Source organism: Marmota monax, unplaced genomic scaffold, assembly GCF_021218885.2.
Source record: "Marmota monax isolate L192 unplaced genomic scaffold, Marmota_monax_Labrador192_F-V1.1 WCK01_AAM20220418_F8-fsc00031, whole genome shotgun sequence".
Lineage (NCBI taxonomy): Eukaryota > Metazoa > Chordata > Mammalia > Rodentia > Sciuridae > Marmota > Marmota monax.
In genome coordinates this window covers 6,203,346-6,222,134 of record NW_026695197.1, presented here as the reverse complement: position 1 = coordinate 6,222,134, position 18,789 = coordinate 6,203,346, and the positions used below count along the sequence as shown (strand labels likewise).

Sequence of the window (18,789 nt, the reverse complement as noted above, 5' to 3'; positions counted from 1 at the left end):
AGATTATGCTCCTAGCGCCTCACTTCCAAATTCCCTTCCTTTATTTTATTCTTTTCTCTTCCCAAACTGAATTTTGCAACTCTGTCTGGGGTTGTTTTAGTTTCTCAGCTTCATTTCCTCTGCTGCCTACTTTGAGCTGATCCAGAAAGGAGAAAACCTTTGCAAAACAAGTTTTCCTAGGGTCAGATCTGTACATACTCAACATGTTCAGGAAAGTGGGTTTCTTTATAATGAGACTTTATGCCTTTATTTATTTTAATCCAATTTATATTCATTGTGAACAGAGAAACTTCTCCAGAATCACTAGGTCCTCTAAGTCCAGATACAATAAATTCTGAAGGCAGATGATTAATCTTCTGAACTAGCCTGAGTCCTGGAAAAGTAGCTACAGTGTTTTTTTAAATATGATAGACTATTCCTGAATTATAACATGTTTGACGGACAACTTGACCATGGTGCAAAAGTGATAAGCACTCAGAAGAAGCCATACTTCCAATTTTGAATCTGGATCTTTTCCCAGGGTAGCCATATGCAGTGAAATATTGTTCTGTGATGTTGGGCAGTGGCGATGAGCTGCAGCTCCCCGTCAGTCATTCAGATGAGGAAAGTCAATGATTGATATTTTCTACAGTGTGCTCTGTAGCTAAGCTAGGATATTTGGTAGGCTAGTTGTTTTAAATGTATTTTCAACTCACAATATTTTCAACTTGTGAGGGTTTTATTGGGATGTGACTTCATGGAGGAGCATCTGTGCCCAGAGCCTTGGGCAAGCCAAGTTCTCAACAAGCACTGATTGGCTCAGTTTATTGATAATCTCTCCAATTGTAAGGGGAAACAATCTCAATGCCAGATTTAAATGTAGTACCCTTCTGTCTCTTCTGGTAGAAAGGGAACCGGCCTCATTCCTTTCCAAAGTGAAGACCTAAACAACCATGTTTTTACTTTCTTAAGGCTCCCTACAGATTGGTTTTCTACTAAGAAAAATATATTCACACAAAAGATACTCACATGTCACTACGCATGGTGCTTGTGGTGGGGCCTCCGTGAATGTACCCAGGTTTTCGGGCGTGGATTTGAGCTAGAAAAGCCTTTTCAGAGGTTGGCGATGGAACCAGATCCTCAAACTGAGTCCGTGCAAATTCAGAATCCACGTTACTTTCCATTTCACTGCCCACCTCTAGTGGGTGCAGTTGAAGAAATAAAAAAAAACGACTCATTAGATAATTTATGACCTGCAAATCAACCTGTGCTGTATAAAACATCAGCCAGTGAAAGTATATTTGTCAATTTTTTTTCAAAAAGAGAATTGATACTGACACAAATTACTATAAAATAATTTCATACACAACAATTCCTTCCTTCCTTCCTCCCTCCCTCCCTCCCTCCCTCCCTTCCTTTCTTTCTTTTACTGGGATTGAACCCAGGGGTGCTTAACCACTGAGCACTGAGTCACATCCCCAACCATTTTAATATTTTATTTAGAGACAGGGTCTCTCTGAGTTACTTAGGGCCTCAATTAGTTGCCGAGGCTGGTTTTGAGCTTCCAATCCTCCTGCCTCAGCCTCCTGAGTCACTGGGTTGACTGGCGTGCATCACTGCGCCTGGCAATATATATTTTTTTTTTTTAATTTCAGAAATGTTAGGAGGAATTTTTGTGTTTTAATATTCGACTTCACTCCTTAAAACTCCTATTTTTTTCTCTCCACAAAAGTCTTCATTGGAATTGTTACTTTTGCTTAATATTACCCCAGTAAATATAAACCTATAATATTAAAATCACTTAGGTAAGAGTATAAAGTAATAGTGCATGAGACTTCCACCTGAAGAACCCGTTAGTTATCATTTGTTAGGGCAAGTAGTATGTGCTATTAATTGGGATCTTATTTTGTCATTTTGGTAATCTTTTTCTTTTTAAATTTTTTTTGGTTGTAGATAGACACAACTACAATTTTGTTTATTTACTTTTATGTGGTGCTGAAGATCGAACCCAGTGTGTCACACATGCTAGGCAAGCACTCTAACGCTGAGCTATAGTCCCAGCCCCTGGTAATCTTAATCTAAAATTGCAGCACAGTTTTCAGTTACTTTAATTCTTATTAGAGAGGCTTTAAAAAATTTAAGTGCTGGATTTTTTTTCTTAATACTGAAGTTTTATTTCTTATAGATGTAATCTACTGTAAGACCACAGTCCTGCCAGACAAATACCTTACTGGGTTGCTTTATGGAATAGATGGAGACATATTAGTAACTGCTAAGATATTTATGTGTATATTCATCCTGCTGAAATTTTAAAAACTCTGTAGTATTAGGAGGGAAAAATGTCCCCACAATATTATGTTATTTGTTTTCTGAGTAAATTTTTCTTAGGAGATATTGCAAAGGGAAATTTCAGTTTAGCTTCATTCAAATGATGATCTATTTCAAATCAACAGGGTGAGAAAAGGTATATAAAACACTTAGCGCTGTAAATATAACTTCCACATCATGTTACTATGGATCACTAGATACATTAACAGTGGGTATCTTTGGATTCTAGGATTCTAGCTCAATTTTAATATTTTTTTCATTTTTCAAACTTTCTGTATTGAGCATGTAATAAGCAAAATATAAACATTATGAAAAAATCTGAATATACCAACAAAATATCACATTGACCTTTCAAATATCCTTTTAACCTTGACAATGAGCAGGTCTCTGAAAGAGGCCCCTTGGACTTACAGATCTTTTGCAATGAGTAGATAAATGAGGGGGCACCAAGGACTCACCAGAATTCAGCTCTTTGACGAGAGAGGACATGGTATTAGTGATGGAATCTGCTGCCACTAGCAAATCATTCCTTAAATTTCTTCTTGAACCTTCAGCAAAAAAGAAATATTCATTAAAAAAAATAGGAGCTTCCCCATGCCTCCAATTTCAGGTTGTTTGTTTATCATTTCCTTTGATAACCTATAGCAAGAAAACTTCTAGTACTTCCTTTCAGAAGTGTTTTGGTCCATTTCCTAAAAGAAAAAAACCATACACCGTGCTTAGGGTAGTGGCCCCAATATAAGAAGACATGACTAATGATGGAGATTCACATAAAGTATCGTTCAATTTGGGACAATTTTTGAAAGTGAAAGAGATTAGCACTGATAAGACTGGGTGACCTGGCATAATAACTATGATGGTCCAGCTTGTGTGGTCATCCTTCCTAGGAATGTCCACACTGATAAAAACTCTGGTCTGTGCAGACAGCTGGACCTTCATAGTTATTTTTATTGTTCTAGCCATAACCTTGTGGCTGAGCACAGTGGATTCTGGTCTCGGATAGCACAGACTCATGCTCCTTCAGGGCTTCCAGAGCTCTTCCTACCAGGATAGGTCCCTGTTGGGAATGAGAAGTTTATGCTCTGAATGCTCCCAGAATGTGAGAAAAGGGTGAGGATTGCTGCTCCCACTGCCAGTATAGACAGATGCATGGCAGGTACGCTGAACTGGAGCTTGACTAAGTTGGAACACACTCTATGGTAGAAAAAGATTATTCTCATATTTCAGGCATACTAAAGAGTTACATAGGCTGGCTTGGGAGTGGGGCAAAGTAGAGAGAGAACAGAGGGCTAATATCTTTGGGAAAAAGTATACAGGGTTCCAAATAACTGACTTACAAATGACCTTCTGTAGAATGAACATTTTATGAGCTAAGGGTTGCTTTTAGGCCTCATTTCATTGTCGTCTCACAACACAATATTAAATAAGTAAAATAATCAATGCATTTAAATCAGGAAAATCAAAGTAGCTAGGTGAAGACATTAATTATAATAGGAAGCACAAATTGATTTAAAATTCTGTACTTTCTCTAAAAGGTGATTTAGAAAAAGCATATTTTTCCTTCTAAAATTATAAAAACAGAAAGTTCTTTTGTGAATTACACAAACAGCTCTTGAATCATATTCAGTGCTCAGAAGAAACAGCCTTAATGTGGACTCCCTTTTTTCCCCCTCAAAACAGAATAAAGTCTATCATTCTTTCCCATTAAAATATGTTAAGGTATTACCCCTATACATGGAGGATGAGAGCGTCTGTTTCCTCCCCTTCTGGCTATCTTTGCATATTTTTGATGCTCAAAAGCATTTAAAAAATATTGTTAGGCAAAAGATGATATTGAAGATTTGTGTTTCTTTTGTTTTAAATATTTATTTTTTAGTTATAGTTGGACACAATATCTTTATTTTATTTATCCATGTGGTGCTGCGGATCGAACCCAGGGCCTCCCATGTGCGAGGTGAGCGCTCTACCACTGAGCCACAAGCCCAGCCCTGAAGATATGTGTTTCTACAGTTATTTTTGAATGAGTTTCCTTGAGTCTGTTTTTGTCCTTTGATTTTGTTTATGCTTCCTTTTGCTTTAAAACATGAGTCAACTATGTTTCTCTTCTCTTTAGATCTTTGTATGAGAACCTGGAAGATGGTTCATGATATATTACTCATGTCAAGAAGATGCAAATTGTAGACCAAAATACATTGCTTGATCTGATTTTTGTAAAAAAAAATAATAATATGTGTCCTACACACATACAAATATATGTATTTATGTACAAAGCAAAAGCTTTGTACATAAACAAATTGAAAGGATGTATAGGAGGAACTTTTCTGTTGTTTTGTTGCTCTATAAATTTAAAAAGTGGTTGTAGGTAGCGCGCTCGCCTGCATGTGTGCGGTCCTGGTTCAATCCTCAGCACCACATACAAACAAAGATGTTGTGTCCGCCAAAAACTGAAAAAAAAAATATTAAAATTCTCTCTCTCTCTCAAAAAAAAAAAATTAAAAAAAAAAGTGGTTGTAGGAAAGTTTTAAGTCACTTGCCTTGGGGGGCCCTCCTGTAGGTATAGAATACTCGTTATCATCTCCACCCCTCTTTGCCCTCCTCTGCTGGAGGCCTAACTTTGCGGTTCCATATCACAAGGCAATGATCCCCCTCTTTAGGACATCTCCACAGACAATCTATAAAATGACAGTGAGTTCTCTGATACCCTGGAGTGTCCACATGTGGCAATGGCGGGTAACTGTCCACCATTCAATGGATCTTGGTGACCTATTTGACCATTAAAAGGAAACCACAGCAAAATAAAATAAAATAAAATAAAACAGTTTGTGCAAACCACTTACTTTGTGCAAATGCCTCCTGTACATCTCCCCCGACCCCTGTGAGAGAGTCCTGAGGCGCATGCGTCGGGGTGGAGCAGGTGGACACGGACCGGATGGGCATGGGGATCGGCCTGCTGATGGTGTGGCTGGGGGAGGAGCGCGGAGAGCCTGCCCCCTGGGTCTGGGGAGACAAGGTGAGTCATTAATTTGTTTTCCCAAGAAAATGCCATATGCCATCTCAGTGCCTTGGTCCAATGTTAAACACAGTGAAATTCCAAAGCAGGAAGAAATCTTAGGTCATTGAGTAGGTAATCTTAAACCTGGGATGCAGGTGTGGATAATTTAGGATCCTATTTTCATATAAATCTGAAATTTGGGTTAAATATTGAAAGTTAACAATATTAGTACAGCACTGTTCTATAATATAGGAGATGTATACATATGATGAAGCTGTTGTTAAACAGAGATAATAATTACAAGGTGTGTATTTCCTCCTTAAAGGAAGTTCTATGTAGAATAAAAACATATTGAGGAGAATGTTTTAAATACAAAGTAGGAGACTATTTGAAATGGATGCAGAATATTTGCTTCCTGAATGTTCAACCTGTCTTCCCTGGTATCATCTTCAGGGACAAATTTAAAGTTTAAATCATGTCTTGCTGTATTGTGCATATTAAGTCTCAAATTAGGAATCAAATGAAGTATAAATTGTTTAATCTTTATTTTACAGTAAAAGCTGATTTTGTCAAATTACTCTGAGACTCAGGGATTTGAATGGGGAAGACAAAAAAGAAATCTTGTTTTCTTTTTTCCCTTTGTTTAATTAAATTTATCTTTAAGTGGTACATGAAAATATAAAAATTGTAGATATTAATGTAATAACCATGTAAGGTTGTGATCTATGTATACATTGGGTAACGGTTGAATCAGGTTAAACATATCTGTTTTCTCAAGCATTTTATCATTTTTTCAAAATCCTGTTTTTTTGAAATACACAGTAAACAGGGTACAGTAGGGTGCTTTCGTCATCCTCCTGTACAATAGCACAGCAGATCTTCTTACTCCTATCAAGTTGTAATGTGGTACCTACTGATCAACCTTTTCCCATCCCTCACTTTCCCCTACTCTCCCCAGTCTCTGCTTCCTACTTCTGTAAAACCAACTTTTTATAATTGACATATGAGTGAGATCATGCATTACTTGTCTTTCTGTGTCTGGTTTATTTCACTTAACACAATGATCTATCTCCAGTTCCTTCCATGTTGTTGCAAATGGCATGATTCCATTTTTTATGGCTAAGTAGTATTCCACTGTGTACATGTACCACATTTTCTTTATCTGTTCATTAATTGATACTTTCCATCTCTTGGAATAGTTCTACAATAAACATGAGAGTGAAGATGTCTCTTTGACATACTCCTTTCACTTCCTTTGGATAAATATTCAGTCATGGGATTGCCTATCATATGACAGTTCTATCTTTAATTTTGTGAAGAATCTCCATACTATTTTCTACAATGACTGTACTAATTTACACTCCCATCCACAGGGTGCAAGTCCTCCCTTTTCTTTACATTCTCTCCAGCACTTATTATCTTTTGTCTTTTTGGTATCTTCCATTCTTTCTGGAGTGAAGTAATATCTCATTATGATTGGGGGTTGCAGAAATCGTGGTTTCTATCTGTTGGTTACTGTTTCCTGCAGAAAATGTCCTTCAACTCTGAGAAAGCAGTATTATAGCAGAGTGAGAATAATAAGATTTTAAAAGAAGTAAAGATAAAAGAAAACAACTAAAAGCCCCTTTTCTCTGCATTTGCACTTGGCATGAAAGCTTTCTGAGATGTTGTTTCTACAATGAGGTCCCTTGGAAATAGTCTCTCTGTTTTAATAATTAGTAGCCAAAGGAAGACAATCAAGCATGCATGTAAGAAAATGCAAGGAGACCCTCAAGTGCAAACACAACCGACTTGGGGGTCCACACCAGTTCCATCCCAGCCTGCCATTTGGCCAAGCTACCGTGAGAACTCTCCCATAGCGAGGCCCACAGATTCATCATAAAGCCATCCAAACTCCTAGACATGCACTGCGAGAGCAATGGTCTGGAATATTCTATTTAGATCCTTGCTTTGGGTTCAGCTGCTTGCAGTTAAAAACACACAACATCAATCTTGAAAATGCCATGCCGTTAGCTCTCCAGGGCTCAGCATCACACACAATTGTCAAATATATAAATTGAAGAAAACCCCAGAATTTAAAATGAAGCAAACCAGAACAGAGCACAGAAAAAACTCATGTGGTGCCCAGAGGGCAGGGGATCCATTCCTTCCCTCTCAACAGTACCTTGCAATGGTCTTTCCAGGCCCGGGAGAGAGAACTTTGCTGGTTTGCGATGCTTTGCAGCCTGCTTTCCTCAGCCTGCTCAAGGAGGGGTCTGGTTTCCCCAGAAACGTTGCAGCTCAGCCCCATGGCCTTGAAACCCTGTGAGCTCCTGCTGTGTCCCCAGCTTCCCATGCCAGTAATAAATAACTCCATATTCGAGTCATGCTTTATGATATTCAAAGGGTTTTATAGATATACACATTGATTTCTCTCCATGACCCTATGAAGTAGGAATTATTCCTCTAAATATGCAGCTATGGATTCCAAGGCTCAGAGAGTGAAAAGAATTGCTCTTAGGAGATGGAGCCCGAGTGGCAGCGCTGGTAGCTGACACAGTGCTCTGGGCTAGAGGAGGGACTGTGGTTGGTGAAGTGTCCCTCAAAGGAGACAGATGTTGGTTAGGTGGTCTGAGTGTTCCCTAGCTGGACCACTTCTCCTGTGCATTCTTTCCAATCCAGGGCTCTTAGCAGGGTCCCTGGGTCTTTCCTCTCTGTCCTCTTTACCAAAGAACTAGTCACTAGGGTGTCGGGACTGGAGATGGGAAGTGGGGCAGAGTACTTGTAGAAGTGGTCTCTTCTTGGCCTCTCAACTCTAGGAACCAGATTCTTGGTAGGAAGTTCACAATAATAACAGAATTTCACTTCTTTTTTTTTTTTTTGTGGTGCTGGGGATCAAACCCAGGGCCTTAAGCATGCAAGGCAAGTACTCTACCAACTGACTATATCCCCAGCCCTAAAATTTCACTTTCGTATGTAATTTACAGTGCATAAACATTTTTAGACACATTGTTTTGTCCCATTTTCTAATATAGTAGTAGAAATGATAATTTATTTAAATAGCAATTTGCAGTCTGTCTTTAACACCCCTCCCCCAGTACTTCACTTAATCCTCCTAACAACCAAATAAGTTATTATGATTCCTGTTTTACAGATTGACAGACTGAGGTTCCAAGGGGAGAACTGTGTTACCCAAGGTCTCTGAGCTAGTGATTGGCAGAGATAAAAAGGACCCCCAGCCTTAGCCCCTGGACTACAAACCTGGGTTTTTCCACAGCAGCTCAGCTGCTTCTCAGGATTGTGAATGTTGTCATCATCACATGCTTCTGTCTGTGGTACACTCAGCCTAGAAAGATTTAGTGAGCTGCAGGCCGAGAAGGGTGCAGGCACAGCCCCACGAGGGTGTGCTGTTGGAGAGGGTCCTCATCATGGGGAGATGTAGGTGTTCAGGGTGGCAGGAGGGCCTTTGGCTGCTTATGGATCAGTACAGAAGTATAGGCCCCCAATCTCTTCTCTGTAATTTTGATACCCCTTGCCAACAAACTATTGCTTCCTAATGAATTGGGCTCTAATGGGATGTGAAGCTATGGATACGATATTTGCATAACACTGCCTTTCAGAGACCTGAAAACTTCTGAATTTGGGGACCTCACAATTTCAGAGATGGGCTGTGGACCGTATTTCAATATTTCAGTAGTTGTACTGGGGCTGTATTGACCCCAGCCCTGCTTACACCTGTTATGTCAGGTTCTCTGGCACAGGATGCTCATGGGGCTCTTCCCTTTAGCAGCATTTGTAACTGAGATGTACATCTGGCCCTTCCGCCTTTCTTTCTGTGAGCCTGTCCCCTGCTCTCAGTGTGCTGGGCTCCCAGGTGTCTGAGGCCCAATGCCTCCCTGCTTAGTGTCTGATCTTCAAAGCCAGCTAGCCCTAAGAATCTGCCTGATTCTTTTCCCTGAAACCCCCATTAGTGGTTCTGTGATAAGAGAAAAATAATTGACTGTGGTTCTGTGTTAAGGGAAAAACAATTGACTGAATCTAAATTACACCAATGTGTGAATGACTAATAGCTACCATCTCCCAAATGAATCCCTAATTGGAGCAATTTCAAGCAGTCTGATTATGTGAAGAATTTAGGTGGAAGATTCTGTGTGAAAAGATTCAGCTGCATCTTTCCTGCAATTTTCAACTCCGAGGCATGTCCAGTCTTATGCAGACTTCTGGGGGCAGGATGCTAACTGCCTGGGTGATCTTGGCCCCATCTCTTCGTCAGAGCAGTTTGATGAATGGTACCTTCCTATCACTGGTGTGGAAAACACCTTCTCTGTTCTTCCTTTCTGTTCCATTCTTGTAGGGCCATTAGGAAAGGGCAGAGGCCTGCTGGCATTGGGGCATATCAGTGATGATGTCACTGAGTTTCATTTTCACAGGTGATGACCCCTGTAGAATGGTGGCCTCTAGCTGGGTCATGAAGCGTGGTTATCTGCTACCAACTTCAGAAGACTTAGAGTGAATAATTCCTGTGAGCATGATTCCCTGGAAATTATTCCATGATTAATGGTGCAAAGACTTAGGGGACAATGGTCCATGCAGATCAATATATAGATCTAAAGTTCCCTAGGAGAGAGTTGATTTATTGAAGAAGGAAAACATATATCACACTTGGCAAATTTTAAAATAGCTCTCTTCCTAGAGAATAAATGAAAAATTAATTTCCACACACCATCCTCTGGGTCCACTCAACCTGCTATTGTATCAATTTTTAAAAAGTCTGACAAGATCCATAAATTTTTTGATTTTTTTTTCCAGGAAGTATTTTGGTTTCTACTCAGCTCTAGAAAGGAAGGGTTCTTCAAGCAAAGGGGCAGCAGTCTAACTGCTGAACAGCCCACCCTGACGGTAAGGCAGGGCATTATGCAGCCCACTCCCCAAGTCCTGTAAAGGCTGCCTCCAGGTCTGGCTAACAATGCAGCCTGGTCATGCCTGGTGGTACCTCACAGCCTGGGAAGGCACAGCAAAGCAATGTGGCACATTCACTGTCATCCTTTCCTCCAGTACACGTTCACCCACTGTCATTGTACTGCTGGGATTTCTATACTATGGCTTCTTATAGGGAAGGATGTATACAAAGTGTTGTGGGATACAGAGGAGGTGGTTCATTCTGACTGGTCTGGCAGTGGGAATTATTCCACTTGAGTCCAAACAAAGGATATCCAGGCAGGAGAGACCAAGTATTGAGAGAAAAGTACCTGGGTTTTGGACTAGCCTGAGCAAGGCATGGGATGTATGAGGGGTATTTTGGGATGGTGGAGAGGCCAGTGGAGCCAAAGCACCAGATTCCCTGTGGGGAGTAAAGAAAAAAAATGAGGTAGAGAAGGGGGAGGAGCCACTCTTGGGAAATTCAGTGTAGACTTTATTCTGAACTAGAAGAGGAGGTCCGTTGTCTTCGGAGGTTTTTAAGAAGAGAAATTCTTTTTATTTTCTAGAATTAGTTAATGAATCCCAACTTTTATTTATTTTTTTTTAAAAGAAGATCGGCACAACTGAAAAGGTACATTTTAAACACTAGATATTAGTGTTTATACTGCTGATGATCATCTATGAGATGAATTATTACCTCCTTCAATTTTTACTGGTCCATGACTTCATGGAAAACCCACCAAAGAAAATGACCAAAAAAAGAAATAAAGGAAGGAGAAACCCAGGCTGTCAAAACCGGTCCTTTCTGGTCTGGTCATATTCTAGAGTGTGTTTGGAAGTAATTGGAACCTGAGTGACAAGAATTTCCTGAGTTAATTGGACCACCCAGTTTAAACAGGGAAGAGAATGTGGACAGGAGATGGAATTGGGAATGATATTTGACAATTTTTTTCTCCACTAAATTGGAATAGTTGTACTGTTCAATGAAATATCAATGTACATACATTATTCTCCCAAATGAGGAACAATTTGATTCTAAAGTCTATAGTTTTCCAAGTAAATCTTTACTATAAACTCAAAAAGAGAATTCACTGCAAATAAACACAAACTTTATTTTGATCCTTGACTAAAATACACATCCTGTGCCAATTAGCTCTTTCAAACAAAAAAAAATGTGTGTTATAAATAAAACTTTCAGAAAAGATCTTGGAGTTCTTGTTGAACACGGTGCAGAAAGTTTGACACTTTCAGCATTTTTCGGTATTGGCTGTTCAAAAATGTCTCCTCTGACATGAGTGATAGCAATGCTCTGAAAATATCAGCATACCTAGGACGATATTTATGTTACCAGAAACAGGAAAAGAAAATCTTATTAGATTGCTCTATTACTTTTTCTGTTACAAGCACTTACAAGAAATATGAACAAATTTAAAGTCTATTCAAATTTTCTTCTCCTGATGGAGATACTGTTTGTTAACTGAGTGAGTCTGTGTGTGTGTGTGTGTGTGTGTGTGTGCACACTTGTGTAAACTATGGGTCCAATTTGAAAAGTTTATATATACTTAGATACATATAAATACATACATATATAGTTAAAGCTGACATCCATCTAGTATTTTTGTGGAGTGCTTTCATATCCATAATCTTTTAAAATACATGAATTAATTCTATGAGCCATGTATTATCAGTATGTTCAAAATAAATTATCAGGAAGTTTATTTACTTACTCAAGGTCTTATAGCTGTAAGTGAAGAGCAGGAAGCACTGTGATACATGTCTAACCCTTGTAATTTTTTATAGAAATTTATTATTGAGACCTTGCTTTCTAAACTCAAAGTCTGTCTGGCACATAATATTTGGAACTAGTAGTACACCAGAAACTCAGGAACATATTGTTATTGCAATTCCATCCCAGATGCTGCCTTCATTATTGAACTTTTTATGACTGTTCTTTTTATGGCTCCTTCAGTAAATCTTAAAGATACACAAAGAAGAAAGAGGGTAGGATAACTTCAATTCAAGTTTTGTAAAAAAGAAATTTATTGCTTGTGATACCATAATCATCATATTATATTACAGGCACTATTTTTTAAAAATTCATGTTCTCTCCTCAAGGGGGATAAATTCATGCATTACCCATAACAAGAAACAGTATAAGTAGGAATTATATATACCAGTATAATAAAACACTACATCGAACCACACAGACTTATGATAAAGCATGGAGAGGTTATTAAATCAAGCACAATTTGTTGTGTGGGGAGTTTTAAGTTTGATTTTACAAAGAAAATGTCCCCAAAGGGGAAAGGTTCATAAATAAAAATAGAATTTAGAAGCAGATACCAATCTAAAACCTCTAAATTCTCTCCTTAGATCATGTTATACCATGAGAAGTCTATAGATTTGAATGGCATTTGTTTTCTTTATAGAACTGCCTCTATAGGGCTGGGATTTATGGGATTCTGTCTTTAATTTGGACTGAAGGTCAGTATAAGGAACAGCCACATGAAATCTTTGACTGCATTTTTCCCTTTTATTTTGCAGTACTATTTCTATAAATTTCTCAGTGAAGACTGCCTTTTGTATCATATGCCACAGAAATTTTGTTCTGCTAAAGAGTGGTATTTCTGTACTGATGAAACCACGGATCATATTTCCCTTTTTTTTGATTTATTGCCAGAAAGCTCAGAGTAACATCCTTGTCCCTTATGATTAACATATTTGCATTTCCTCTTCCTTAGTTTTAGATTTTTCTATTTTCAATTTCACGGAATCCTTGTTTATATATTCTGTTGTAAGCTGCTCCAGGTCCTTTGTGAAGAAAGGCTTGAGCATAAAAGCAAATAGATAAAACAGGCAGGCAAAAATCTCTAAACACCCAGACAATGTTTAACTGACATCTGGGTGGTACTGATGCCCTCAGGTGCCAATGCTGCAGTACCCACTGCTGGCTGACCCTCCAAGATGCAGAGGCTGGAGGAGCTCTGGGGCTAAAGGTGAGGTGGCAGGGATACCACCCTAAGGGCACTGCCATGGTTTGGCTCTGTGCATCTACGTGTTTATAAACATCCTAGGTGAGGGAGCCTCTCAAGAATGTGCTGCCTGGGGATGGTAGAAAAGGGATCCCATGGGAAAGGGTTGAAGCTGGGCTGATCAACTACAGTATAATTGCCCTCTCTCTCCCCCAGAAGCGGGGGAAGGTTATATTTGAGCAGTATTTTTTTTTTCTATGCACATGCAAAAGTAAGAGACAGGAAAGAAAAGAGGCTGTTTGCAACGAGAGGTATTACAAGTAAGGCATTTTTCTCTACCATGATCTAAGTGTGTTGAAAGTACAATAGCAATACTCTATGTATGCATTTAGGGGCAGTTATACAGGCTGTACAAGTGATGTGACCTTAACCCACGAGGACTGTCCCTCATTAAAATTTGACTTAAGCTTAGTAAAGTAATTGTTTTCACAAAGTACAAAATAACGTAGCACATTGTTTTTATTATCTGACATTACAGATTGATTTAACACTTTCCTTTTTTTTTACAGAACATGGGAATGAAGGGTAGAAATGTGTCCAGCATTTTTGCAAACATTCTTTGTTACACACAAACACACACAATGAAATATAGAAAAGAGCATACAGAAAAATTAAAAGGTAGGTTGATATCGGACAGGCTGTAGTTCTAATTGATCCATGGAAATAATGTGAAACTTTTTAATAACACTAGCAAGTGGCATATATTGTCATACATAGTTTGGTACATGCATGGGGCATTAAAGCTGCTTTTCTTTTGCTTTCATTTAATCTAATTATTATTATTATTTTTAATTATGCTGCTCCCTTTGCTGATCCTGAACCCTACCACAGGGTCAGACACAGGGGTCCATTTTAGGACATGGTTAGGGAGTTCACAATGCCCCTATATTCAGAAAATAAATGCGTTGTATCAGATTTGTGAAATCACAGAGCAGAAATGTTCTTGTGATAAGAGGAAGATTGAAAGTGAATTAATTTTTTTAGAGATTATTGTCAATCAACAGCTGAGATTCCATACTGGGAAAGAACCAAAAATATGGGAAGTGGGTAGTCAGTTACCGAGTACAGTCTTACATGATTGAGCACATTCTGGTGAGCAACGGGGGGAAAAGGCCTAATAATTATGTGATGAAAAGGGATTTAATTGCCTGATTCTTATAAAAAAGAGTTTCCAAACCATTTCAGTAAAATGGAAACGGAACTGAATATTCATGGTATGAGAGGATGTGGAGGTTCCCTTCTGTGTGCTGTGGGTTTTGGGATAACATTGACCTCTGTGTATCTCTAGTAACTGGGTCTTTCTATTAAGAGAGAGAGGTCTGATCAACAACCCCTAAAAGCTTAAATTGATTTGAAACTTCTATCTCTGGGGACCTAAAATGTTTCCAATAAAATCCAATTTGTTCCCTCTTCTAAAAGATGTAATAGGTCTTCTTTTGGTGCCAACAGCCATGATAGTTATAAAAGAAATGCCAAATTTTATAATTTCAATTCAAGCACTACCATTGAAAAGGAAGCAAATTAGTATGAGTTTTTTTTTTTTCTTTCCAAACTGAAGCATGAACATACATTAGAGGCAAAAGCAATGAGAAAAACAGCAGGACGCAGGCCCCTCCACTGTTAGTTAAGACCTGCAGTAGGGGACATAACTTACTCCCTGCTTCAGTTCTTCTTCCTACAGAAAGATTGAATCGATAATAGTTAGATTACCCAGGGTTCCAGTTAGAGCAGGTACACAGTGTGCAGGAAGGCAAGATGGGGAAACATCAATGGCTCTAAGGCAGGTCCAGGCCTCTGCTATCTCAGGGACTCTATTTCCAAGCCTAAGTGTCTAAGTATTGGACACTACAGACCCAATCCCTCCTCACATGTCCAAGCATCTCTCAGCACCATCTGTCTATCTCAGTGCTTGCACATCTTGGTAAAAGGCTGTGTTGAGTTGGGCCAGGTTGATACCAAGATGGCTGGAAAATTAATAGACTCCTATCCCATTGTTTTCCTTGTCATGGTGACAGAAACTCTAGGAACACTAGTAGGGGACATTTTTGAAAGTTTCCTGCCATTTGGTGAAGGGCAGGATAGGTTCAGACCTCTTCATTGGATATATTTGGAAAGGGAAGCAGAAAAGAGCTTTTCTGTTGCATCTAATGAGATAATAGGCCAGAAACAGCAGAAGGTTATTAATGATCTAGTCCTGTCTTACCATAGATAGGTGGCAACCCTGAATTCTACACTTTGTCGGTCTAAAGCACTTGAGTGAAATAAAACATTCCCCAAACAGATTATTAGAGAGGACACAGATGGCATGAAAAAATTTAACTAAGGAATAAAACAGTAAAGAAAAACAAAGAAATATATGTTACAAGAATAGTGTCTGGAGATTTTAAAAGAAGTTTATTAATGAAATACAAGGAAAGAAAGGATAAAAGGAAAGAAAGAATGGAAAAGAAAGGATATAAAGTAAAGAAAGAAAGAGGAAGAAAAAAGAAGAAAGGAAAGGTGATACAGAAATAACAAATGATGGTGTTTGGGGGATAGGGGGACCCTTGGCTGCAAGTCAGGACCTCCTGCCTCCTGGGAGCTGCCCAGAGATACACCCTTCATTGTTCTCCCATCACAAGTTCCAGTTCTGCCTTTGGAATGTGGCAGGTCCAGTCCCTGCTGGCCAAGCCTGATTGCATCAGACAGATGACCACATGGCACGGGCACTTCTGGGCTGACTGTGGACACGTGGCCATAATTTGTATGAAAAGTAATTTCATGTATACTGATGAAGGAAATAGGCTTTATCAAAGAAGGAATGCCACTTCGAACGAGAATCGTAACAGATTATAGCACTCTGTAGAGGACTTCCGCAGATCACTTTATTAAACACTCTATCTACAGAAGAGTAAGGAAATATTCCCATTTATAGCTCGTATTTGAGACCCTTATAAGTCACGTGAAAAAGTCATACAAATGGGATAAAATATTTTACTGAAGTTATTCATCTTTTTTTTTTGTACCAGGAATTGAACCCAGGGGTGCTTACCCTTTGATCCACATCTCCAGCCCTGCCCCCTATTTAAATATATATATATTTTTTTTATTTAGAGACAGGGTCTCACTGAGTTGCTTAGGGCTTCACTAAATTGCTGAAGCTGATCTTGAACTCTCGATCCTCCTGCCTTAGCCTCCCAAACTGCTGAGATAACCTAGCTAAGTTATTCCTTTTAATAAAATTATAATCACCAAGATTGTCTAGTGGCTATATCTTATTTTTCTGAATTAGACATTAGCCTTTGTTCAATTTGGTCAGAACTGCTGAAAGTGATCAAATATAAAATATTTCTAAATGAATCCCATTTTATTACTTTCAAGGACATAAAGGAACTAGAAATAAGCCAAGAAAAAGTTTCCCATAAAGGTCCTGGGTCCAGGAAAAGGTGAGAATGAGCTCTATAAAATTGACTACTATTGTTGCAAGGGTCTAAGAAATAGTTCCTTATCTGAGTTTGTAACAACATTTGGGGGAAAATCACATGTAGGAAATGGAAAAGCAAATTGAAAATTGTACATTATGTACAAAAAACTTACAAATGCAGTAACACAAATCGTAATAGTTCTGGGAAACATTTATTGAAATGTCTTACCTTTAGTAGCTTCATGAGACCTTCCAATTGGACCATTAACTCTCTTCGGCTCTCCTGGAGAGCAGACATTCTCTGTTCCAGCTCATCCTTGCGTTGTCTGAGAAAGAAGCAATTGTCATTAGAAATAGCATTCAATTCACTGAGCTAATCACATTTCCCAATTTTGTGGGACCAGTAGACTATCAGAAAACAGCATTGCTGGTTCTCTGATATGGTTATCAGGCAGGTAACTGTCTTCAAATGAATGAACAATTGCAGTTTGAGGTGTACTTTTATTTGTTAAAGTCATACAAAATTATAGAGAACTTAACATGAGACATTTAATGAAATATTAAATAATCATTTAATGAAATATTTTAAAAATGCTTACGATAGAGCAGGTCCCATTCTGTGCCATTGCCTTCTCTTGACAAAATAACAACAGTAACAACAAAACCCAAATACCAAATTGTCACTGAAAAGGACCAATCCTACAGATTCTCCAAACCAAGGTACCTTTTGTAAATTCACAGAAAATATGGATTACCTCAGTATTTGGAAATCTGATTTATAAATGTACTTTTAAAATCTGTTCCATCCTCAGTATGTAACATGGTACCCTTCAGAGGTGAAATATTAATTGAGCATACTTATTATAATCAATCTACTTGGTTTAAGTTTGATTTGATAAACTCAAGTCAGAATAAAGTAGTTCCTACATAATTGTTCTACAACTGAAAAAGATATATGAGATGTGTTTAATTTTGTTTTGTTTTTCTGGACTTGTATTAAACTGTCAGCAATAATGTAAACCACTAAGGACAACCTACACTCTCCCATTTATGTTGACACGAAGAAGCACCAAAAATATCTTTAACAGGGGAAAGAAATGAAACAGTAAGGAGAAAAATATTAATGGTTCACATTTCTGAAGGCTATGTATGCTTTCTGAACCAACTTTTGAGTCCATTATTTCAAGGTCATTGAGTAAGTAACATATATACTTTTTCCTTGCCCCGAAGACTTCTGTTTGAATTTTAAATATTAGAGCTTATATTCTAAAAATGTGTGGATGCCTTAACCATGTATGTGTGAATGAACATGGCTGTCTCAATGGCACAGATACCATATTAAGTAGAGCTATCACAGGGACCTTGAAATAAAAACTGACAATATAAAAATGTCACCATGAGTTAGGTCTGTGACTCATTCAGTTGAAAGATATTTATAGGAAGACAGGTTAGAGGTATAAATGAGACATTTCTTATTTGCTTTCATATAGGCTTTTTCTACAATAAATTATAAATTTAAAATTTATAAAATTCTCAATCCTTTCTGAATATATTTTTATTTTTAGCTTTTCTTGCTACTCATGGCTTACTCATGAAGTGCTTCTTCCTTTAATTTCCTTTACAGTTGTCTCTTTTCTGAATCCAGAGGTTCAGGAACATCATAATTTTGTAGACTTTAGTGGTTTCTTATTTTAGCCTGTCTCCTTGGGCTGAAGCATTCTAATTTTGTAAGTCTTGCCCCATTCAAAAATATTCTTCAACGGTAAAGTCATTGACTGCTTTTCCTTGACCTTGTGTGCTCATGGTGTTCCAGATACACTCACAAAAGACTTCGGACACGAGTAGGTAGTGTTTCTGATTTATTTCCAGTTTTCGTCTTAAGACTACTTTATAATTTTTTGCCCATTTGCCACAAGAACACCTTGAGAAGGTCCAGGCAAAATCCTAACATTGTAGGGAAGAAATACTAAGGGAGGCACTAGGCTCTATTATAAAAAGTTGATGTGAATTAACTTATAATCAGTCAACATTAAAATAATCTCATTGTACATTTATTTTACAGTACTTATCTTTTAAAATATGGCATTTAATTCAATTAAAATCATTTCATAATGCCTTTTCTCAATCTTCTCTGTAAGAGTTTACATCAGTGGTTA

At 38.2% G+C, this 18,789-nt stretch overlaps 1 protein-coding gene across 16 annotated transcripts in view; it reads right to left on the bottom strand.

Annotated features, from left to right (window-relative positions):
- Positions 1–18,789, bottom strand: part of Dtna (dystrobrevin alpha) — a 359,640-nt gene that overhangs the window by 10,693 nt on the left and 330,158 nt on the right. For 12 of the 16 annotated variants that reach the window (XM_058573947.1, XM_058573944.1, XM_058573946.1 and 9 more), the window contains 4 exons: positions 16,863–16,959; positions 5,145–5,304; positions 2,766–2,855; positions 1,009–1,177 (listed from right to left, as the gene is read on the bottom strand). In XM_058573947.1, coding sequence (XP_058429930.1) covers positions 1,009–1,177; positions 2,766–2,855; positions 5,145–5,304; positions 16,863–16,959 — 516 coding nt within the window. Of the gene's footprint in view, positions 1–1,008; positions 1,178–2,765; positions 2,856–5,144; positions 5,305–13,664; positions 14,906–16,862; positions 16,960–18,789 lie in introns of those variants that run through there. The other 4 variants (XM_058573952.1, XM_058573953.1, XM_058573954.1 and 1 more) reach the window with 1 other exon arrangement.